This window comes from Stegodyphus dumicola, chromosome 9 (genome assembly GCF_044657685.1).
Source record: "Stegodyphus dumicola isolate Sdum_Otavi_A_Nest chromosome 9, ASM4465768v1".
Classification (NCBI taxonomy): Eukaryota; Metazoa; Arthropoda; class Arachnida; order Araneae; family Eresidae; genus Stegodyphus; species Stegodyphus dumicola.
Genome location: NC_140776.1, coordinates 67,598,516 through 67,624,828, shown reverse-complemented (window position 1 = coordinate 67,624,828; position 26,313 = coordinate 67,598,516). Strand labels below are relative to the sequence as shown.

The 26,313-nt window shown below is 33.1% G+C and overlaps 1 protein-coding gene across 2 annotated transcripts; it reads left to right on the top strand.

Annotated features, from left to right (window-relative positions):
- The first annotated feature begins 5,994 nt into the window (after positions 1-5,994).
- On the top strand, positions 5,995-22,186 carry LOC118193710 (uncharacterized). Of its 2 annotated transcripts, XM_035364836.2 has the most exons (3): positions 6,003-6,192; positions 13,809-14,030; positions 21,266-22,178. In XM_035364836.2, exons 1-3 carry the CDS (start codon positions 6,157-6,159, stop codon positions 21,563-21,565), a joined length of 558 nt encoding a protein of 185 aa, XP_035220727.1. In that variant the 5' UTR covers positions 6,003-6,156; the 3' UTR covers positions 21,566-22,178. The 2 variants fall into 2 exon arrangements, with proteins under 2 accessions (XP_035220728.1, XP_035220727.1); XM_035364837.2 differs by lacking the exon at positions 13,809-14,030 and having other exon boundaries at positions 5,995-6,192; positions 21,266-22,186.
- Positions 22,187-26,313: the final 4,127 nt, after the last annotated feature.

Genomic DNA, 26,313 nt, shown 5'->3' with positions numbered 1-26,313 from the left:
ATACAAGAGTTTAAAGACGTGAATTTTTCTTAAAATAAAGGTGGAAAGATTTTCGATTCGTTGCTGATATATGCTGAAGAGTTCCGTTTCTAATCTTGCACGATCTCTTACGACAGGGAAGGCTTGTACTAAGGCAGTCTTGAAATTTTCGTAAGTATAGGTGGGACTTTCCGCTTGACCCAAGAGGCTTCTGCCTATACATTTGAACCAATTAAGCGCTTGGCCCCTCAAAGCGCTGGTAGCTAAGGTGACTTTCTGGAACTCATGTACTGGATACAGCATGAAGTGGTCATCCAATTTTTCCAAAAAACTGTTTACCGGTGAGTTTCCATTGAATGTTGCTCCTGGTTTCATCGATGCGCGCATGGTCTGGACTATGTAACCAAATCCTTCCAGGGCGGCAGCTGGCATTTCTGGATTCTGAGCCGCTTCTGCAGGCAGCACAGGTCTTTACTGAGCTTTCCGGACTTCGGAATACAGAGACCAACCACTTGTGGTCTGAACGTAAGAATATAAAAATAACTAACTAAAACTCTAACTAAACTAACTTTGGATTAATATACAAGAGCCTACTTGAAGATTGGCCGTTAATTAACAAAAAGCCGTATGTAGTACAGAGAGCTGCTAAAACTACGATACGTTTAAAATTATCACGAGGATTAAACCTCTGGCCTTGAAGGCAACCAGCAACCGAGTAAAACTACTATGGCAAGCGGCCTGCTTCTAATAACTCCTTCCTCTCTCTTGCTTGGCAAAAAGCCACAACTTAAGTACTTGGCGTTAGCAAGACAAATTTGCATAAATAAGTTAAAAGCTTTTAATTCTGGCCGGAAGTAGAAAATAAGAAGTGATAGTAAAGATTTAAAATAAAATAAACGTTAGTAAAACTTAGGATCCTTACAACGTGTGGCATACTGTTTTGTTCAGTCGATACCTCACTGGTACTCTGTGGGTCATGTTGAACAATTCCATTCAGCGAAATGGTTCCGCTGGGCATCCAAAGAATCTTCCTGTTCGCAGATGAACAAAAAGAGATTCGAGAGTTAGGTATGCAAAGAATTCTTTCTGAGAGAATTCAAAGAATTTTTTCTTTCCACCCCTGATAGTATGCAAATTCAAGATTCCAGCAATCAACTTCAATGCTTAATACTATAGTGACCGCATCGACTGGCAACATTGTGAAGTTTCAGATCCATCTCTTACATTCCATCTAATGAGAAACTATTAGAAGCAGTATATCAAGAGAGTCTTACTACTTCTTCCATAGATTTTCTACTTCTCATGCAAGCCCAGATAGTTGAGAGGTATGTTAAAGTTGTCACGGAGTTTTCTTGACAAGTATGCGGAGCTAGAGCTTGGGACTGGGGAATCAGAGCAAAATTTTTAACAGATCTATCACGCCCACTTTCAAAACTAATTGTGGGATACGAAGTAAGCCTAAGAATACAGTGCCCAAACGTACGGAAGGATGAGTGAGAAGGGCGCGATTGGAACTCGCTAAGCAAACATTCCTCGTGGCGAGTTCTGAGTGGTTAACTGAACCAGCGAAGAGTTGCAATTTCATAAAATATGTCCTACGACAGTATCGTTAATTTAAATTTTAAAAAGTTAGATTTATCAAAAATTCTCCATTTTACTGTACCATTACAAAATTTCAAGGCTCTTGCGGGAAACAACGTAGAAAAATTTTGAAAAATTCGCAAATGATATATTTGTCAATGCGCAAGTTTTGTGGAGCAGTTCGTTTTATCTGACATTTTCGAAAATTTCGTAATTATGCCGTAACATTACAAAATTGAAAAATTTCAAAGCTCATGAAGGGTACGAAGATGAAGTAGAAAATTTTAAAAAATATTCACGAATAAAATATTAGTCAATTCACACCTTTTGTGAAGTATGGCATTTTCTTCAGACAACTTTTAAAAAATTTCGAGGTTTATCGCCCCACCCTACTGTATAAGAAATGTTAATTCGGGTGAATTCTCTTAAATTATTGATAACATATTTAAAATATATCAAAGATAATAGCCTAAAGTAGCTATAAGATACTTAATTTTTAATCAGATAGTAGATGCAATGCTACCTATCCTAAGTAAAGTTATACACATTAATTCCTAAAAGACAGTATGGTTATTAAAGAATAAGCTATCGTTTAGAAGTTTTAGTTGGGGGTTGAATGACTGGAATATTACCAGGTTTCAGTCATGGATATCAACTTAGTTAAACAACTTATTCATAGTTATTTCTATTAGAATAATTCATTCCATTTCAAACTGAATACCTGAAAATATGATGTTCCTTGAAAAAATGCTTGAAACAGAAGCACAGTTTTCAATAGCTACAGTGAGCGAATTGTTTCTTGGCACGGTTTTGTACGCTAAACACATTTCACTGTTTCACACTGGTTAACTTTCACTGTGAATTTGCAGGTCACTAGTGATCAACAGTCGTCATGGGCAGTGGTGTGCTTCGTTTTCATTTTAATTTAAAAAATCTAAATTTACAATACTGACTCCCGAAGTTGAACCATTGGCTACTAGGGTACAGCAGTCACTAGCAACATATGTAGTCCACTGTTAATCCATTGTTGCCTTCACAGACAAATTTTTTAAATATATTTGGTCAATAAATTTTAAAGTGTCGAAATCTATTGTTCGGCCATATATGAGTGATTTATTGTTTAACACGAAGTAATCCTCAACTTGTCTCCAATAACCAGCATCTCCAACGAGCACTGTCATCAGTGTTGTTTAATACTGATACCATCAGCACAGGTGTGTTCAAATTATTAATACAATCTTGGCGGATACTGTTGGGCATCGATTAAATTTTAGATTAAAATATTTATTAACTGACAGTTACCGTTAAGCTGTACCTCACCTGTGATCACTCATAACACGGGTACTGGTGTATTCTTCTTTAATTTTATCTTAAAACGTTGCCTAAATCTATTGCAATGCTCTACACTTATTATAGATGAATTAACTACCACTGATGGACAATTTATAGGTCAATGTAGACCAACATTATTCAAAGACACGAGTTTACTATGATTTAATATTAATTCAGTAATGTACATAAATTAATTGCAATGCAAATGCGGTTATCATTGTTTGATCAATAATGACTGCTAGTCCGAAAGACAACGACGATAAAATGCGCCATCAATTTTGATGCGTAATGGTGGCTTTCAGCTAAATTTTATTTTAGAAAATGAGTGTGAAATCCATACATCTAGTAATAAACTAAAATTCTCTTTTAATCTTATTAGATTGGATTCTGGAACAACACACGAGGGTTACTTGTCTAGAAAAAGGATCTTTCGTTCAGGCTACTGAGGAAAATTTGCTCGCATTCATATCAGACAAGGAAAAACCAGGAAAACTAACACGCAGCTAATCCATTCCCAGGAATTTTAGTTCCAGTAAATCTTCCCATCTTCAGCTGTCTTATCTGAAATTAATCTAAATTTATTACACTGCTCTATTGTGTTGATCACCAACGATGATCAACCTTTAGCTCACTCAGCCTTGGCCAGCACATTGGGCTGTTACATTAAGATCCTCTGCCATAAAATTTGGACAACTGCCTGTATATACCATCCACTCTCCAAGTGCGGTTACTGCGCGAAACTGAAGGTTTTTCTTTAAACTTATCTTCAAAGTTAAGACACAATAACACGCCGAATAAATACTAATTCAGAAGTCAAACAACAAAAATCAGCGTTATACCTACAAAATTTTCACAGGACTAGTTTCGATGGTTTTACCGAACCATCATCTTCAGCTGCAAAACCGCAAATGAACAAGATAGGAAATAATGATTAGATAAGATAAGAAAGCCTGGACAAAAATAAGCAAGTGGCGCCATCTGTTGGCGAAACCAGAACTAAAACATAATTTCTCTAAAAGCCGAAGGCAAATTTGGATTGGAATTAGGATCGTTAACTAGAACAGAAAGATTTTTATGAATGTGAAATGCCTCTAGAAAATCCAGTTCTCCAATGGAAGATGCTTTTTGAATAATTTTGGCAGCAGAAAAATTGAAAGTGTGATTTTCGGACCAACAATGTTGAGCAACAGAAGACCTCTGTGTTTCCTTTTTTCTAACATGTTAGGTCTTCTGTTGCTCAACATTGTTGGTCCGAAAATCACACTTTCAATTTTTCTGCTGCCAAAATTATTCAAAAAGCATCTTCCATTGGAGAACTGGATTTTCTAGAGGCATTTCACATTCATAAAAATCTTTCTGTTCTAGTTAACGATCCTAATTCCAATCCAAATTTGCCTTCGGCTTTTAGAGAAATTATGTTTTAGTTCTGGTTTCGCCAACAGATGGCGCCACTTGCTTATTCTTGTCCAGGCTTTCTTATCTTATCTAATCATTATTTCCTATCTTGTTCATTTGCGGTCTTGCAGCTGAAGATGATGGTTCGGTAAAACCATCGAAACTAGTCCTGTGAAAATTTTGTAGGTATAACGCTGATTTTTGTTGTTTGACTTCTGAATTATTATCTTCAAAGTGTTGAGCATGTCTCATAAGCAGTTCTCAGAGACTTGATATTCAGAAAATGCAAAATCCTTAACTTGTCTTTCAGATTCACTCAGTCTGTAATATCAAACCACAATGAGTGATCATTGTCCTGTTGCAGTGTTGTTTCGAAAAACCACGGTGAAATATGCAGTTCACTCCATCGTTCCAAACAGGCGGCATACTTGCCCACCTCCTGTTCACTCTCCTCTTTCACTGCAAGCTTTTCCCGCCTCAGTGCTTCTTTGTAACCACACGTAACAGAAAATGTTTTGACGTCACTGTTTGTAACGCTACAATAATAAACAATAAAAAACAATAAAGCAATTCTTAAAGCTTCATTTTGCCTTTAATGAAAATTCTAACTTATATAAATTAATAAATAATATATATAATTGTAATAAATAATAATATTAATAAAAAATTACGTTTCTGATACAGAATTATTTGGGTCAAATTATTTTACTTACTGCGCAAATCAGTGTTTAGCATTAAGATGACTTCCTCATGTATAAACAAACTAAAATTCGCAAGGCCATCTTGTCTATACTTTATCCAAAAAATTTTTGTCTTCCTTTATTTAGCGTAACAGCAACCCACTTAATTTCGATTAGCTATTTTTTGAAAATTTCTCATGTGCTTGTCCAAACAGTGTTGTAATACTAGTATAGTATGTTTCCTTCCCGGTACATATGATTCTTTTTCGATTACTATTTTTGGGCAAACATTTTTTCCTGTTCTGAAAGCACATTAAATTATGCTTAAGTTTTATTTTTCCTAGATAAATAATATCAGTAAAATTCAGAAGGAATAAGACTCATCATTCACCGAGAGGATAAGATTGCTGAATACTGGCTGTTCAGCATCGACTCCAATCCCGGTGGGCATGCTTGCTGAGATCACTTTTGTGTTTTTCACATGTGTAAAATAAATACAAAATCTCTAGAGAAAGACGTTCATAAAGGCATTATTTTTCCTAGAAATATAGCTCTCGTGGATTTTCTAGTAACTGTTTAATCAATTAACATATTAGCATTTTATACAGTTTGTTGCCTCATGATATACTCATTTTGCGTTTATTCAATAATGATATTAATTTTTTTCTGAAAAGTTATCAGATTTTGCACCACCATTGTTAGTATTAACTGACAGTCTTTATTGCTCATTGCAGTAAAAGAATTTATTTGCAATATGTTTTAAGTTTTATGAAACTTATTTAATATGCACATTAATTACATAAAGCAGATATTTCTGGAACTGAAAGCTTGGTAATATTTTTCATGATAAAATAAAAATGCGAAGATATTTAAAAAATAAAAATGAACAATTATTAATCATATTTTATTTTTAAGAACCTAATCTCATGTACGTATGTACTTTTGTGGATCTCTTTATCTCTTTTCGAAGCAAAATGCAAATTATTGTGTTTGCAGAAAATTGCTAAACCGAAACGAGCAAGAATACTCCAAAATTGCGACATTAAGTAATGACGTAATATTTTGATTTGCCAGATCTCTTTAATATTAACGCTTTAAAATATCACAGTCTAACCCTTTTCTACCGAATGAATTTTAATTTTTATCGTTCAGATGGTTTGCTCCTTTTAACCACAGCTACATTTTTATCATGAGAAACGTCAGCAATTACGGTACTTCTAGTTCGGTAAGTGCAATGATAATTTGAAGATTAATTCATTTGAAAAATAGGTGTGTGTATTTTTTTTTTTTTACAAATGTTTTGTTTAAATGGCTTCCGCTAAGATATCGTCGAATGTGTGCTCAGTGTAATTTATTAATGAAAATTTATCCCCAGATTTCTATGTTTCCTTTTGAAAAATATTTGATAAAAAGACAAACCGGAATTGTATTCGCTGATAAGAAAAATTCTTTTTTGTTAATGCAATCTGCTTAGCTATAAAAAAATCAATAATCAACATATTTCCTTTAGAATAGCCAATGCTTAATATTTATAATTTCTGGTAATCCAAATAACTGACAGGTAATAGCAAATTTTGCAAAGCGAAGCGCCTTATAAGAATTTTTTTTTAATTTTGCTTTAACTATATGCAATTTTTAGTGTTAAAAAAAAGCACTTTTTGAGATTATCAACAATTTCTTATTAGTTACCGACTAGCTCAGATCTGTAAGCTAAAGTTTTAAAAATACTTAATCTTTGATGTGCTCATGCATCAGATTTCAGTATGATAAACTAATACTGCCACTTGTATAAGACTACATGCATGTTTCTGGCATATCTATTTGTTGTACATCGAAAGACGGGAGATATGCGTATCAGGCATAGCATAAACCAGAACTTTATTTACCCTGTTTAGATTATTTGCATGTATAACATTCTGATACAAAAGTGAGAATTTCTTGATTGTCTGAAATACATAATATATCACTTCTATTTTTTGTCTGTAATGACACCAAATGGTTGAAGCATACAGCACTGGACGTTGCTCCAAGTTCGGTTCCTGACGGCTACATAACATTTCCGTGATTTTTGTTAAGCATATATAACGTTGTTTTCTTAGAATATTCCCCAAAGTGTTAAGGTACCAATTATCATAGGCAGATATCTTTTGTTTGGTTTGTTATTTCCAAATATTAAAATTTCTTCTAGAATGCATACAGCACTGAGTCCCCGCCAACATAACAAATTACTCTTCTCGTACAACCTAAAGGATTAAAATAAGCCGCTTAAATTTATACAATGCCATGCAGAAGTATCCAATGTTTTTCATATCTCTATCATGGCAGGATGCAAAGCTTTTTGCGTAAAGCAATTCATTGTAGAAAAAAGTATTTAATCGAGCTTCCGAAGCTGATTTCAGGAGATATAATACTAAGCTGAGTGTTCGTAAGTCTAATTCAGTGTTATAAATATGTTTTCTAAACAACTTTACAGCTATGGATAATGCGTACTTAATCAAAATCTGACTTGCTTAAAAACTTAGACTCGAGGCCCGTGCAAAGGCATGTGCAACCGGCAACATGATTGTTGGAATTTAGGCAATAATCGGGGTGCGGAATTTTGGAATCGCGGCATTTGCACTGAGTGGAAAAAAAGTCTAATGCCGGCCTTTCAGGCTCTTGGTTTATTATTCCAAAAGCGGAATGAGTCTGTATCAAAAACTATCCGTGTTTCTATGTAAATTCCAAGATCCCAAAATAAAGTCTACATTCCATTGTATGCATTAGACCAGCGGTTGTACGCGTACTACTGGTGGTACACAAGATAAAAATAAGTGGAACAAAGTATTTTTAATTATTAAGTTCAAAAGTTTCGTGAAGAAAAAACAGTTGATAGAAATTTCCTGCGATCGGACACGAGCTGAAGATTTTAAAATTAACACACTGGTTTACTTTTGGCTGAACGGAAAAAAGGATTTAAAGGCATCTCAAATAAAGCTAGTAAATTTTTATTCCTTTTTTGCACAACGTATTTGTATGAGCAAGGATTTTCTTCCTGTTATATTTGAAAAATAAACATGGAGCAAAATTAAAAGTGCATTCTAATTTACGGTTAAGACTAGGTGAAATAAGGCCAGACATACAGGAATTGATCTTTCATAAACGGACCCAAAATTCACACTACATTTTAGAATTTAAGTATTATAACTTGAATTTTGATAATTAAAATGGTAACCGGTTTTTAATCTAACACTTTTTATGTGAGTATATTTAACACAAATAGCTAATAAGTTGTTTAAATGGCAAAATATGTTTTTTACATATTGAGAATTTGAAAAATAATCAATTGTAAAATGTAGTGCAAGGTGTAAAACTAGTACATTGTAAAATGTACTAAAGATTTTCAGTTTCTGTTTAGATGATATGCGATTTCAAAATGTTGAGAACCGCTGCATTAGAGCATTTAGAAAACTAGCAATGTTTTTATTCATTAATGTTTAGAACATATTTAACCCTTTTTTCTGTATTAAATAAGGAAAATAAGGAATATATAATATAAAATAAGGAGAAATGTTCAGCAATAATTACATCTTAATCCTGGAAAGTCACATTTTTATAAACTGTGACACGATATTCCAATGTTTAGTCATATATAAATTTAAAACTTCCCTCCATTTTGAAATTATAATTGATTCATTTCGAAATTTATATAGTACAGGACATAGATTAAGTAAGTAATGCGTAGAAAATGTGCGATAAACTACTGCTCGTATCGCTCCATTAAAGAAGTCTCTAGTCCCATAATTGGGTTATTGGAACATGGCAAAAACACAAAGGCTATCTGCATGAGAAGAGGGATGCCTTTGTGAAGGATTCTGAGGGACACTGACTCGTAACCTCGTTACTCAAGGAGAAATCCACGAAACCTAACCATGCAGTCCACCCGCCACCTGGGTTTGAATCAAGTTCAGCTCCAACTAGCAGTATTCAACGATTTTAATGACTCGGTCACTGGTGGAGATTTATCTTATGGTAAAGAAATGTAAATGATAAGCATTTGTGTCTATATAGGGAGAAAGTTTGGAAGTTAGTTAGCTCTGATGGCATAAAAGTTAATGATAGTATAAAAGAACTACATCTCAAATGCTTGAAATTATTTATGAAAATTATTGATAAAAGATTGGTTTTTAATTTTGGTAAAACTAAAAAATTAAGTAACTGCATATGAAGTAATCAAGTCGTAAGTAAATTTTATAAACTGTACTATTCTTTTCTTATATGGAAATATCTGTGAAATAGTACTCATAGCACAGAGTGAAAATATTCAGTTTATGAAAATCAAGGTTATTCTATAGAAAATAAACACATGAAAAAAATTCGGTACGTTTTTTTCCTTGTAAAATAAAAGTAGGCACAATCTTAAATTAACGGACATTCATGCCATACGAGTATGAAAGTTATAAAATAGCAGCGTGAAGTAGTTCAAATGGTTTTTCAAAGAAAAACATTTTTTTTTTTCCGAACGGCGGACACTATTTTGTCATTTTTCGACATTGGCCTCTACTAAGCCCGGAAGTGGTGGCCATTTTATTGTGAAAGCACCAAACCAGGTGACCACCGCTACCTCCTATGAAGATAAGTAATTATTGCCCATTGATGTAATCTTTCATTTCTGTTATATGCTCGCACAGATAATTTCCATATTTGATGGAAAGTTCCTTCTAAGATATTTATCGTTTATTTTAATATTCCACTCTTTTATAGTATCTTTTCCATTACAGAATACTGGCCAAACAAAGTGAACTCATTTCTGTAGAAAGATATGTAACCCTTATTAATAACTTCCAGGCGGATTTTCGCCACTATTTCATTTCGAAAGTGGTAAAATGTTTCGAAACAGGAAAAATAATTTAGAAAAATAGTTTCTCACTTTAAAACCTTATTGACGAACTTTCAAAATAAGAATACTGACTTCTTTCTTTACGCCAAAAGATGGGCGTTGCCGATAAACTGGGGCGTTAGTATATTGAGCCAAAATCCCCACTGTTTGTATGTGTAACACAATGCCTAAGATGTCCATGCTTTGAACAGAATATTTGTCGAGTACATACATACTCCAACTTTCGAAAGTAGAGTAGGTGACTGATACATGTAAAAAAAAAAACAACTCAATGTTGGCCAGAGGCAACGTTGGAGCATATATATATTTCTGGAACAAAATGTTTGGCGCATATCTAACGGAACAGTTCTTTTTTATGCTGCGAGCATTTTATAGAATGCATACGTATTGAATAATTAGCTTGATTATATTTATAAAATGTTTATAATTTATGTTAGCATGTAAAGCACGATCTTGAAATGGAATAGTTGCTGTTATGACTGTGAAATCAGTAATCATTTCTAAAAAAAATTATTCTGATTAATATAAAAGGGCAAAAATACTGAATTAAGATTCTTTGAATTATATAGATATATTTTAGATTATCGCGACGTTGCTTCTGAAGAATGCAAGCAATAATATTTCTTAGAAGTAAGCAATAAAATGTCCCTGATTTCAATCCGTATTTGACGATAGTGAATGTGTAAAAGTATACTTTAGGACAGCTAAACTCCCAAAACTAATCATGGCCAAAGATTTTGCTTTGATAAGTCTTTGTATACAAACAAATTTTTGACTTATCGCAGAAGTTAACATTAATCTCTTTATTTAACATATTAAGTTATAAATTTGAGTAGTACGTTACGGTTTGTAGAATGAAGTGAACTGTGCCCGATAATGATTTAACTGCCGAATGTGGGTGAAGTTTAATAAAGCATTGCCGGTATTAAATTCACTGCACTTGGTGATGTACATTTATTTTTCCCTTTATCTCGGGTATGAGAATGCCAAGTAATTTTTGAAATTTAACTTAACCCTCGAATATTTAATAACGCAGAGAAAAACTATAGATCTAAACTGGTTGCAACGCGCAAAACTTTGAAAAAAAATTGAACAACTTGAAGTTTGATTTGGAGAAGGCAAAGCACTCGAGAGCTTTCTTACTAAGCAGAGGGATGCCTTCGTGGAGAATTTTCTAAGGGAAACTGGCTTGTATGCACGTTACCCATGATGAACATCACGAAAACACCCAAGCAGCGAGCCTGTTCTCGGGATTCGAACCTCGAACCGAATTACCAGTGCTCAGCGACATTACCGCTCGGGCGCTGATAGACTTGAACAATTTAAAAAATCGCGAAATCGTGTTTTGCATTGGAACATACAGTAAGTAATTAAACTACATACAACTCGATCAAAATAATAAATATCGTAACTCTATCAATGGCATTCGGACACTGCAGCAAAAAATTATATATTATTTCAAATATGAAAAGCTAGTAATATTGTATATTTCAGTAATGAAATATATTTAATATTCTTAATTGTATATTTCAGTAAAACTGAAAAGATTTCAGTAATACTTTAGATTGAAGCTATTATTTATTATGAATCGGAAAGAAGATTTGAAAGCTGCAGAACGGAATATCTAGTTATAACAAAAGTGAAATCTAAATCAAAGGTGTTTAATGTCAATCTATGGGAAATACAATTTCGAAGTAGGTGGTCAAACTTTACAACTTCTCACATGAGGAAAATATTGAGCTAAGAAAATTAATTAACCGGGTATGAAGCAATAAAATTTAAATTTTACAGTTCTGAAAATGCTTCTGTATGACTAATTATCTATAAACTGAAACGTTACAAAACCAAACTTCAAATGAAAATATCCTAACGTAAAGAAACTTAAAGATATAGATAAATCATTAAAATAAGTAATACTTTAATTTAAAAACTGTTAACATTTTTAACTCCTTATGGTTATACAGAAAGCTCGATAAAAACAGAGTTTAATTTAGAGACCCAACAGCGGCCGAGCTGTAGTCTCTGAACAGTGGTAGTTCGATCCGAGGTTCAAATCCCGCGAACGGGCTGGCTGTATGGGCGTTTTCCTGATTTTCTTCATGTGAAAGTTCTCCACGAAGGTATCCCTCCCTTCCGTGTAGTGCTTTAGAGCAAAACACGTAAATAACAATGATTTCAATCTAGAAATCTTTATTCCTGATAAAATACTGTGATGAATTTATGTACAGGTTTAGATGCTGGAAAAGGTAGTACAAAACTTGCTGATCGCGAAGTATAAATTTGCGTATTTAGACATTTTAAAAGGAAAATTCTCGATTTCTATGCTCAAAAATTTCAACTTAGTGTCTGATACCAGTTTTCAGCAGGAGAGTGAAACATTGCTCGTGTGTACAATTTATCATTATTAGACAATGGCACTGGTGTCAAAATCTTTCGCAAAATCCATATGGTAATTAAATAAACTTACAGAATTGCGTTTCAACAACAATTAAGAGCCATTGTTAAGCGCAGTAAAAGATAAGCTTATAAGCTTGAAGAAGCATTTGGAAGTAGTTTGCGTTGATTCAAATTCAAAGATTTGTCTGAAAGTTAAATTACCGTATATTTCGGCGTATAACTCGCTGCTACAATTTCAAACTATATTTGTTAATTTTCAGGTATATTCCTCATACAAAGCGCGGGCCCACCAGCGGCCGAGCGGTAAAGTCGCTGAACACTGGTAGTTCGGTCCGAGGTTCAAATCCCGCGAACGGGCCGGCTGCATGGGTGTTTTCGTGGTTTTCCCCATGTGTAACGTGTATACGAGCCAGTTTCCCTTAGAAAGTCCTCCACGAAGGCATCCCTTCCCGTAGGTAGATAGCCCTCGAGGCTTTGCCATAATCGCACATGCACATACAAAGCGTGTCGTTTCCTTTAAGAAGAAACTTGTATACATGTGCGATGCACTGATCTTTTGAAATCATTCAGTCGATAAGTTTTCCTAGACTTTCGAAAATGGTATACTGAATTGAGAAGCGATAAGCGTAACAATGTCTAGGGAAAAAGGCTTGAAGAAGTAAATAGTTCTTCAAAGAGTATAAAGATGTACACAAGATTGTTATTCAAGGATTTTGAGAAAAAGGGGGACATAATTTGGGGTAACAATGACCTACAGATTCGGATGAAGTCGCGGAATTAGGAGTATGTTTTCTCTGAATGAGTAAAAGCATAATATTTAATATGCCACGTAACTTAAATTATCCAGTATCTAAAGATGTAAGTTCATGAGATGTCATTTCTTTTAAATAAACGGCATTTAGTTGCATGTAGAAATCGAATTTCTGTATGCTCTTTTCCTTATTTTCAAATGAATCGGTTTTAAATCTGACATATGACGCGCAGTGATAAATTTCGATCTTAATTTCTGTATTAAAAGGGCGCGTTACACACCGGAATACAAGGTACTTTCTTAGAGACTGAAAGGTGTCATAAAGGATGGCTGAAAATCAAATTGTTAATTCATTTTACAAGATATCTGAATAAGTTTTTGACTTATTTCAGTCAAACATTGTTGACATTGTTGCTCAACATTGTTGGTCCGAAAAGCCGGATTTATTTCAGAATGAATTTATTTTGAAATAAATCCGGCTTTAGATTAAAATTTAATTCCTGAGCTGATGAAGAATTTCGTACAGTAATGCCTGTTTTAACTTTTTAACCTAGAGACATTTCTTTGGATTCATATTATTGAAATAACTCTTAATTTTCAATGAGCTTGGGGCCCGAAAACTTTAATCGGCAAATACATTTGAGCTTGCGCTCGGGGTATGTTTAATCGAACTGCTCTCTCTTGACTAGTGTTCTGCAACTTATGACACGTTTATTTTTAACTTTCGAATTAAAATTATGTTACTGATAAATGAATGCTCATGTGCCTAAAGGTGAGCGGCGAGGTGAATTAAATATTTCTCCTACTTTTGTAGGATCCGAGGCAGCAGAATGAAGAATACAGAAGATTCAGAGAAAGAAATTGGAGACTGGAATTGTGTCGTTATCCTGCGATAGGCGTTATTGCCGCCTCGGTAATAATCTGCTTGCTGGGTGTTCTTGGATTAGAGAGAGACCGCGTGCCATTAGTTGTGTTAATCATTTGTTTCTCCATTGGAATTGCAGGGATTGTGATATGCTGCTATTGCATTTGCACGGTAAGATGAAAAATTTTAAATTACTGTAATTTCTGCTGAACAAAAATTTCAATATGCATAAAATAATTTCCAAATTTCATAAGATTTGCTTTACAGTTTTGGTGACTCAAGTTAAAAGTATTTCTTGTATAATTTTAACAAGCGAAATTCTTCCCTTCTTTGAATTTTTACAGTTAAATAAAAGTTGCTTTTAAAACTAAAAAATTAGCGGAATAATCTTTAGCTATCCCCCTTTATTAATTAAAAAGCAGTCTAAAATTGTTTATTTGACATAATTTTCTTATTTCTGAAAACTGTTTTTCTGAAGAAAAGAAATATTTTTATTTTTAGTTTGTGATAAATCATGCTTGATATAAATTTCTACTAATCGACGTCGGATAAGATCTTCAGCTTCGATTATGCCATAGTGCTTTGCTAAATATCTTTAACTATGTCGATCATTTTGTATGGCCTTATTAACCCTTTGTAGTCAATGTTGCTTAGTAATAACCCTTTGTAGTAAATCTTACTATGACTAAGACATGTCAAAGTCAAACAAGTTTTTGTTAATCTATATAGATTTCAAACCTTATCCCGTTTTCGTACAGTCTGTATTTAAAATAAAATCTATGACAGCTTGTTAAACACTGTAGAAACTTAGACTGTAAATTTTCTTCAAATGTAAGTTTTTCAACACTTTCTTCATAGCATTTTGTTCTCGTAAAAAAGTACCGAAACAAACAGAGCTTTTATTATACAATAATTTTGATTCTGAATTTCAGTTTTATTCAATAGTAAATATTAAATTTTATAAATTGGCAAAAGCAGATATCATTTTAAACTTTCGCCTCTATAAGTATGCATATGTATGTACAACTAAGTTTCCAAAGACACCCGAAAATTCGTTTTAAGTTTATGTGATTATGGCAAAGCCTCGAAGGCTCTCTGTCTAAGAGGAGGGATGCCTTCGTGGAAGACGTTCTAAGGGAATCTAGCTCATATACACATTACACGTGGGCAAAACGATGAAAAGTCCATACAGATAGCCTGGTTCGCGGGATTCGAATCTGACCAAATTACCAGTGTTCAGCGACTTTACCTTACCGCTCGGCCGGTCGTGGATGACGACTTGTTTCCACATTCTAGAGAACTTTATGGAGCGTCTGACTAAACGTTTAATTTTTAGACAATATATTGTAAGAAGTAAGAATACTTGATTCCGGGGTTAGAGGTAATTAATGAGCACATATGTATTTGCATCCATGTCGCAAGTAACATGTGGCATCATATTCAGAAATGAAGGGATTAAGAAAAATCTAAATTTGTATGTTTTAATATTTTCATATTATTGAATAGTAAAGCATTTTTTCCGAAGTATCGCACTACAATTCCATTTCTTTGAAATTCCTTGTTAAATATGCATTTACTTAACCAGATCTTCGTAAATTTAGTTTCAGTTATCTTCGTAAATAACTGAAACTAAGGCACTTTTAGGTTTGTAGAAAGTGCTTTACGAAGGTATTCCTAAATTAAGACGAATAGACCTGATGTGCTTTGTTGTAATCTAAATAGTGCTTATGCTCCCGTTACATTTCCTTGGCGACATTTTTGCCGACAAGACGGTCCTAGTTGCCATTAGCATTTACTTAATTCTGTAAATATTTTTGGATACTTTGCAACGTTGTTACCCGCAGCAAATTTTTACACTTCTAATAAGCAATCGCATGTTTCGTGATCAGTAATGTGGCATGTGGAAAAACTTTCAACGGTTGCAAAAATAAGTGAATTCATGTAATCAAGCGCGGTAAAGAAGTTGATAACGAAATGGCGAGGAAAATGTCTTTTCGTCACCAAGAAAATGTAACAAGAGAAAAACGAAACGTTAACGGAGGGTTAATGATAAACTGTTTATTCACTACCTCTCTAGATTTTAAGATATTTTAGTTACTAAAATATATTAAAATGTTTGATTCTTAAATTTTGATGTGATTATTAGCTATAATTTTGAAGCAAAATAAGAATTTTTCTTTGGGGTTTGGAATCTTACTTTCTTTATTGGCTATTAAATCGACCAACTCTGTCTTATTAACCAGAGAGCAGATTTGTGCAAATTAAGATTTGACGTAAATATTTTAGGGTAGAAAATAATCGGATGCATTTTTTCATATTTTATTTTCAAAATTTTAAATACCCAAGCTGACTAATAACGTGACCTTTGTGAATATTCGGCTTCTCTGTGGACACTGTAAGAGAAGAATTCCTATGTTAGTTTGTGTGCTGTTCATTAACGTTGCACTGTGTTTTTTCATTATTCATGTATTTTTTATTACTAAATTTGAGTTAAGTAATTTAAGTAAAGCAGTTATGCTGTTTTGTTTTTAAGTTCACACTGGTAGTTAAGTTTATTTATTTCTTTAGAATTTGTTAATAAATGGAGCTATCGACTTCTTTGTAGAGCTAAAATGAGTTAAGTCTAACTTCATGCCTGCAAGATGTTGCGTTTCAATCTACAAATCGAATTACGTTATACGATATATACAGATATTCAAGTTTCCAAAAGATGCAATAAAACGGTATTTCTAGATAGAAAAAATTCCTAGTAAGCGTTGTATGTGAGAAATATTTTTTAAGATATTATTCGGTACGATTATTTATCAAAAGATGAAGGCATTGTTGTTTAATTTTGTAAACGACACCCTAAATTATAAACGATGCTTATCCATGCATTTTTTTTATTGTCCAAAATACTTGTCTTATAATCCGAGATCTCCGAGGATGATACAGAGGATAAGAGCCAATACGGATAAACATATTTTTAATCAATTTTTGAAAAAGGGCGAAATTGCATCTTTTGAGGATTTTACTTCTTCATTATGGAATAAGCTAAACATTTCAGATGATTCGGATTTAATTTGACATAAAAATCTGCTGGTGGAAATTATATTTTATTGCTCAGTTTTAATCTACAGCCTAAAGTTGGGAAATGTATCTAACTGGGAGTATATAAAAATATATTCAATGGAAAACTAAACTTACTTTATGGACTGAATTTGAAAACATTTATAGCTGTGTCAAAAGCTATAAATTACTATACGACTTACTATACAACTAGGAAGCATACGTTGAATAAAAATCATTTGAGAATCTTACTTGAGAAATAGAACATTTTATTTTGGAAGAAATTAAGATGTGTAATAAAGGTAAAATGGCTAGAAGGTATTAGTCTTTGGTTATTCGTTTTACATTATCCCACCAGCCACATAGCGGTAAAATAGCTGAACACTGGTAGTTCCGACCTGGGTTCGAATGAATCCGGGCGAAGGGGCTAGCTGCAAGGGCATTTTCGTGATTTTCGCCATGTATAACGTGTATATGAGCCAGTTTGTCTTAGAAAGTCCTCCGTGAAGGCATACCTCAGGCAAATACAGTGTGTTTTTCTATAATAAACTAAACCAAGTCAAATCAAATCGCTATAAATTAAGTAAGCTGCTTGTTATAGTTGCCTCTATGACAGTCAGCTAATCTGCCTTCCATGTATTGACCATTTCTGAAAAGTCCTAGGCCTGTTAAAGCTTGATATATCAATGAACAATGAAGCTAATTACAAGTATGTAAAAGGTAAAGTTAAAAATTTGCTGGGACATTAGCAATTCGTGAATTTATATATTGATGAGGTTCGAGTGAAAAACAAAAGGTGACATAGAAAGGTTTTAAAAAAAAATGACTTTCCTAAGAATCTTGAAAGTATTGAAGCATCATCTGTTCAGTCTTTTATTTCTTCTTTATTATCAGATTATAAAGATATCATTACATTAGTAATAATTCGCTTTCTGTAATGCAGCACAAAATTACGCTACATTTCTTTTTGTTAGATAATTACTGAAAGGAAAAAAAAGTACATTTATAAAAAAAAAAGTACAGTATACTTTTTAAATTATTAAAAAAAATTATTAAAAAAGTACAGTATACTTTTTAAAATTTGAAGTATTTATAGTTTTAAACCATTGGATATATTATTGATCGTTCATTCAACTTATTCTTAAAATTAAAAACAGCAGTAATTATTAATAAATAATTATATTGTGATAAGTTAATAAAAAATCGTTTTTATGTCTTTTTTTTATTTTTATTTTTTTTATATTTATTTTTATTTTTTTTATATATTTTGGTTTATATTTTGTCGTTTTGTTGGTTAAATAGGGTTTATATTTTGTCGGTTAATTATTTATATTTTGGAATCCTTTCATTCGATTTTCCTTCAAATCTGCGAAAATAAACTGCAAAATTTGGGATCAGTGAAATCAACAGTAAATTTTGTAAATATATTTTTCGGAGTATTTATTAAAGAATTTTATTTTAGTATTTAGTGGAAATAAGAACAATCAACTCGTAAAGATTTATTTATGTTAATAAATAGCAATCTTTATTTATTTTAAAACTTTGCTTTTCAGCAAATCATAAAATGTTATTACAATGCAGCATAGCGTTGCCGTAGTGCGATCTAACGAAACTGGAGAATATTAAATTTCTTTCTTATCGGACGAAAAGGGATTGTCTTCTGCCGCTTTAAAGATATCAATCTAATCCAGCGTGAGAATTAAGGCTGCCATAAGGGAAGTATACAATAAAATTCCTATTGTGATTTTATTGCATTTTAATGTTTGGGCGATCATATGGCGCGGCATCGTGATTTTTAGGCGAAATGTGCTACAGTGTTAGGATAGTGGTATCATAACAGACTGTTTTAACGTCTCCTGTCAAGTGATTTATTAATGGTTATTGAACGCCATGTTAATTTTTTTTCCTTGATACTGGCGAAACATTTCTGTATGCTACACTTCACTGGTGAAAATCATTGCGAGAAAGATGACTGTCAAAATAGCTGGCATGCATATTCCTCAGAAGCTCAAATACAATGAACGCATATGGGATATTGCAGGGAAACGAATTTCAACTGGCAGTCCTCTACTAAAATGTAAGGAAGCTGTAACACATGATTTGTAAAAGAAATGGTGCGAGTTTCTCTTAGACTCCTAAATAAGTCGGTACCGAGTGTGCAATGTCGTTGTCTACTGTATCGCTGGTCAAAGGTGGACATATTTCTTTGAAATATCAAATTGCCTGATCACTGATATTTACTTTCCGGTCATCGTTCACTTGTATCCAACTCATGTGCAATAAGTTTTTAGTAAGTTTTCTGCAAAACTTTTTTAATGAATCTTGGTTTTACCATGTGTTAGGTATTACGATATATCTTGTTTTCATTCATGTATAGTTTTCTCGGTGCAGGCAAAAATGTCACTTGTCCTTAAGTTATGTTCATATGTAAAAGTCTAAAAGCTACTGAGTAGTATTGTCTTAGCATTTTAAATATCAATGCTCATAATTATAATTAATTGGAGCAAAAAGCTTTAATACTTTTGAAATAATTAGAGCTACATACTATTAACTAGTACGAAATTAGCTTGACATCAAAGCAAGCCAATAAACGTCTGCCCCATGTTGCAACTATTCCTTCAGTCTTCTTTATCTTCGAATTATGCTTTTAGTCACGTTCTATTAGCTTGCACATGTAATTTTATCATTCCTAAAGGTAGTAGGTGGAATAATAAACTGCGAAGATCCTTCATGCTCACTTAAGTATTTCAGTCTATTAAATATTTTTTTATTTAAGGAAACATACAAAACTCCTAGTGTTCCACGAAATATTCCATGAAAATTACAGTTGTAAGTAAATAACTCACAATACAAGGAATTCAACAATAAAAACATAAAATCTAGGCCTGGAGAGAGCAAAGAAAAAAAAATATATATACAAATAATAAAATATGCCATGAATAATTAAGCTGTTAATACTCCTATAAAAGAAAATAAACCAATCTAAAATAATGCAATAATAATAAAAATGAAATAATATTAATACAAAGAAAAATAGTACAACAGTACAAAACATCGGTGCATAACGCAATCGTACACAGACAATACACAAAATAATACAATGACACATAAAGGATAAAAATCCAATCATTATAACTAATACTAAATGTCCAAGGAACCAATAAAGTCGTGCAAGACTGCAAAGGCCTCGAAACTCCTAAGAAGATCACAGAAAACAGGAGGGCAGCAAATAGAGAACTACCCTAAACTCACTTTAAATGCCTTTCTGGCAGTCTCGTGCAATCTACAATGCAAGAAAATATGTTCCACATCTTCCACAACATCACCGCAAGCAGAGTTAACTGGTAACAATATTGAAACGAAGCAAGTTCCAAAATTCCCATGACTGGTCAAAATCTGAGTAAGTGCATAATCCGGTTGAAAATAATTACTAAAGTCGTTGAAGAACACTTGAGAAAAATCTTCGTCCTCTGCGCCTTCGAGGAAACAAGCTATTCAGCATTCCAATCAACCTCAGTTTTCTTCCAGGCCACATGTTTTCAATAAGACTTAGGGGCAGACAACATTAAGTAAATATCACGATAAGTCGCTTGCTTAGCCAATTGGTCAACCCGCGCATTACCGAGAATACCACTGTGGTCGCGAACGTAGGTAAAATGAATATCTGCAGTATATCCAATCGCATATAATATAACGAATTTCTACTCAGCCCTGGTTTTCAGTTGATATGATAGTATATTACGTAGAAGAGGGGGAAAGAGAGAGAAGATGAATCTGGTCAGATAAGATATTTAAACGTCTCATACTTCCGACAAGAGTTTTGTATCCATCTAACGGCAAGGTTTAAGCTCAGAAGCTCGACTTGAAAAACAAAACATACATCTGGTATCCTATATTAAACAGTTACATTCTCCCTGCCATCTTCTTAAGTAACAAATGCAAAGCCAACCCTTCCATTTAACTTACTACCATCTGTGAAACAAATATCTTCTTGGAAAACACTATCATAAGTAACAACTGTCAGAGCTTATCTTGAAGGGTGAGGTAAATCTGAAAAAGAAAGCGTCCCATTCAAGGGATCGCAATGGCTATCATTAGAAAGTCTGTCTCTAACATCCAAATCATTTAAAATCATTAAATCAATAGTTGGAAGGCCAGAATTAACCAATGCTTTTTCATAACTAAGTCATTAAATTATTGAACTAACTCTAGATCAAACATCGATCTTATCTTCAGTTGTAAAATTCGTAGAAGTTAAAAATTGTTGATATATTGTATGTCATAGTTATTAGTGTCGTATGTTATTCGTAAATATTCTTTTGATTGCAAAACTGAATAGTTCCATGTTTCCCTTACAGTATCTTTTTCGCTGGGGAAGACTCACTAGGGCTGATTGGCTTGAAGAGCAAGATCGTAGAAATCTACGAAGCAGAATTCAGAATCCAGATTCACCGCGTGAGACTGAAGGATTATTTCCTAGCAATACGGAAGGGAGAGATCAAGATCCAGATACATCGAGTCAGAGTGAAGGATCAGGTACTAGCAGTCCTCAAATCGGAGTTCAGAATCCAGGTTCATCGCATCAGACAAGAGGTTCATTCATTTCCAGATATCAAAATCCAGGTTCATCATTTGAGACTGCTGGGACTTTGGTATGATGAGAACAGCTAACAAAATTCAGAGCAAATGGATATTAAGTGAGAAGACTAAACGACGAACTGCATGAAACTGATTCTTTGTTAATATTGTGCATTTTAACTACAGTAATTCTCTAAATTGAAAATCTCTACTCTTCATGTACTTTTAGAGATCTGTATTGACAAAGTACTATTTATTTGCTTGCTTTGTGTGTGGGCTTTTGAATGTTACATTTTAACTCCTTTTAATAAAGTTGCAAATGTATTGAAAACCTCGGTTCAGATATTATCTAGAGGTATTGAACCTTCTTACTTGTATTTTATTTTTAACCTTGTTACTAGTATTTTTAAGACTTCTAACTCTACTCATTAATATAATAAAATTTGTAGTTTCCTCCACCGTACAAAACATTGTATCAGAATATTAATCATAAACTAGTTTGAACAAAAAATGATGAAGTAGACAAATACTGAAACGTTTCTATATTCGCTTCAAAGCAAGCTTCTATATTTGTAGGATAATCCAGAGTTTGCCTCCTTACTGTATGCTCCTTGGAAATCTTAGGAGTTTCTAACTTCTGTGATTTTATTTCCATATCCTTAATTAAATAAAATGTTGAGATCCAAAGAAGTCTGATTCAAAATTATTTTCCGGCAAGACTTGACATGGAGGATACCAAGGCCAAGGAAAGAATTATACAAAGGGGCAGCTGGTATTTGTGTTTGTAAATAAAATTCCAGAATTGTGTTTTCAGATGGGGCAGTATGAGTGAGGTAAAACAATACAGCATTTTATTGCGAATTTGTTTTGAAAATGTTGAAAAAGAATATTATTTTCAAAAGCGTTTACCTACGCAATAACAGGCACGGATTGCTTTACATAAGCTTTACATAGCCTTTGAAGTAAACTAAAGTCGCACGGGTTCATCTTCCTGAAAGATACCTCACCAAAAAAATAGGCTAAATCAATTACCTCCAGAAGAAATTCTGCATTTTAACATTTCGTGTAGAGAAGGACCGAAAGAGGGTGAACGTCTATGGCTGTTATAGACATTCTCTAGTTCCAATCTTTTTTTATACATTAAAGAAAGTGGACATCTGAAATAAAGTCCTTCAAAAAGCGTTAACATTATATTTAGGAGTCGTCAAAAAATGCAGTAATTTTTTATACACTACGGAATATTTTTTTATTTTCACATTTTAATTTCTGAATAATAAATAAAATTTTCCTTACCAGAACTTGCATGTGTGAACACTTTATGTGCATTGATCACAGAAATGGACATAATCCGATTCAATTCCAGTGTTTCAGTTATTTTTAAAGAAAACTGAAAAAATAGCCAATTATTTTGGTTATTAAATTTCTAACACAGAATGTATCCAGCAGCTTGATCCACCTTCTCGGCATAAATGCAATAAATCCTTAAATTTATCGCAACTGTTGCATCGTACTAAAAACTGGTTAAATTTTATGCATTACCATTTAAAACTTTGTGTGAGAAATGGTATTGTCAACCTGTGAAAATGGAAAGCAGATCAATAAATATTTAAAACTAATGATTCAGATGATCAACAGCAAACAAAGTCAATAAGTGCAATAAGAAACTCCCCATAAGAATTCCTTTCTAGAATGGTGGACTCCCTCTACTGTGCTTTTCTGTTCTTCAAATTATAAAAAGGTGACGAGTCTGAAAAAGCGCAGGTGAGTTTATTCATAAACATTATTTGACTCAACTGCTGTCTACCCCATAATATGTACTTTTCCAACATTGTCGTGATATTATGTAAATGAGTTAATGAAACACACCGATTCGCATGGTAAACTGTCTTGTACGTGAAGCCCTCTCGTCTCCACCGGATGGAGAGTAATTTGTACCGTGGCTGATGTTCCAACTGAAAAGAGAAGAAAGCGGTAACCAGAAGATATTGTAACTGATAGTCGAAGTGGAATTTTGTTCATGTCTGGAGAGGCTTATTTCAACTGCCTAGTACCAGTATTGGATTAACCTACAGTATTGGATTAGATAGGATTCTTGTTATTAAATGCTTCTGACGTTAGATAGTTGTTTCTAGTTATGTGATTCGGTCTCTACTATTGGATTCATTGTCAGTTTACGGTAGCATTTTTTGTACGTTATAAAGTACGGAATTTTATTCTTTTTCGTTCCGACTTTTCTCGATTTAGATATATTCATATATGTATACGGTAAAATTCCTCAAAACAAAAAGCTGTTTTGAAAAAAAGTTATTATATGCGTAAAATTTGCGTTTAATCCTATAACATTGTCTAATGTTCCTACCATTTTTGCATCAAGCAACAAGATAGGTTAGGTTATTCAAATTACGGCAAAGCCTCGAGGGCTATCTGCCTAAGGGGAGGGATGCCTTCGTGGAGGACTTTCTAAGGGAAACTGGCTCATATATACGTTACACATGAGGAAAACCACGAAAACACCCATGCAGCCAGCCCGTTCGCGGGATTCGAACCTCGGACCGAACTACCAGTGTTCAGCGACTTTACCGCTCGGCCACTGGTGGGCCGCAACAAGAAGATAAACAGTTCCTGCAGTAAAAATAAAAATAGCAACACTTACAATTATTTATTTATGATAAATGTTGCCAAATTTAGTTCAACAACTTGACTTTGTCTAAAAATAAGTAAATGCATGCATTGAAGAAGTTGAATAAAATCTACGATTGAATTTTTACAAAATTCTAGAATTTAAATTTTTGTGCTGAAAATACCAAGTTGTTTTTAAATATCCGTACCTCGATATAACGGTTCTTATATTAATTTGAACAAATATTATGCTTCTTTTTAGATGCATTTAGCAGCTACGCAGCCAGCGTTCGTCTGGCTTTTAAATGTACCGAGAAAATGCCTGAAGGGTATACCAAACGTTAAATTTGAAAACTGCGCAGAATTTTGCTCTGCAGAACAACTTTATAAAAAAATCTGATGTGTACACGACATGACTTCCTTGTGCGGAATATTAAATTATACGCGTTTTTTCTTGCATTTCATTTAAACTTTTTAGATTGAATTAAACCTACTTCGCCGAACACCGCATAAACCACAATATAATAAATGCATTCTTTAAAATTCACTTTGTTTACCATAGCGACACTCTGGCGCTAGGTTCACTTAACAGTATTATATTTCGTTCATATTATAACTCGGAATGCACAAAATTGATATCATTTAAAGAATTATCTAATCGTTGCCACATGTACTATTCAAATACTATAATAAAGCTAGAACGATGTATAAAAAAAAATTAAGCAAACAAAACAAAAAAGAAACAGTTTTCACAGACGATTTAGCATTTCTCATTCAATTAATTCAGTTTTCACTTCGCGACAAGGCAAAAATACATAAAAACTCAAAATATCTGTATTAAAAATTACGAAGTAAATCTTAAACGCTTATTTCCTCGAAAAAATTCCAGAAAGGATTAAGCATGATTTAAATAATAAATGAAGGCATTATCTTTGTTGTTGCGAAGCTAAGTTTCTCTAGATTGGCAACAAATCCGCTATCCTGCTGTTTCAAATGTAAACAAGAGCAATGGCCGCCATCAAAAACATTATTACGCTTAGCGGCACTAAACAATTTTAAAATTGTTGATAATTCTAAAAATATCGCATGCAGATTTACTAAAGGCATAAAAACCTTAACCGGAAGATAAGGACAACATAATTCAATCATTTTTGAAGCAAAAAAAAAAAAAAAATGTACAATTTACAAACATATAAGAGTAAAGAAACTGAGATCACTGAGCCGGGTAACAGAATGGATAAATATATAAATATATTTATATACGTTTGGTGCGGCCGATTGCAACCAAAATACGAGGTGCACATCTATATGTTATAGCAGTCCTATATACAAAATTTCAACGTTCTGAGGCTACTCGTTTTTGAGTTATGCGAGATACGTACGTACGTTCGTACAGACGACACGAAACATTCTCTTCAGAATTAATTTTAAAGCAGTTTTATAATTTTTTTTCAGGAAAAAAGTGTTTTAATCTGCCCTTACGTACAGATGTAACAGAAATACATCGTTAAATTGCATTTGAAAGAGGTCAAAATGGAATATTTTCGTTGAAATATGCTGCCTGAATCTTTTCGCGATTACAATACGTCCTTTTTACTTCGTACAAGGAAGTAAAAAGGGATAAATTTTTAAAAAAGGTATTACATGTAATAAAATTACAATGAAATAAGCAATATCTCTTAATACAAATATTAATCATCCTAATAAATAAATTAACCAACTTCCTGTTTCCTTCTCTCAACAAGCGTCCAGTATCCAAGAGAAACGTTAAATTTAAAAACAGTACAGAATTATCGCCCTCATTTTTCCAATTGGCAACAGTACTGATTTTCAACAGTCAGCAGTCCAGTATACAACTGAATGAAAAACTGTTGCCAAAACCACATTTTTAAAAGAATAAAACTATTCAAAATGATGCGATAAAATTGAAGAGATAAAACTTTAAAAAATCTGATTCGAATTTTGAAAAAATCGCTTCAAGGTGCATTGGCTCTTGTATAGATGCACCTATATAACAAATTTCGTAGCCCTGGGTCAATTAGCTTAGGCGCAGCACGAACGAAAGACACAAAGACTCTTTCTTTTATTATATGTAGAGATTATTTGATCCCTAAATAATTTTTAGAAAACTAATTTTACTGTTGGCAATAATCTTGTTAATGTTTTTATAAAATGTTAAAACTGGAAGTTAAGTTTGTCTTTTCTGTAT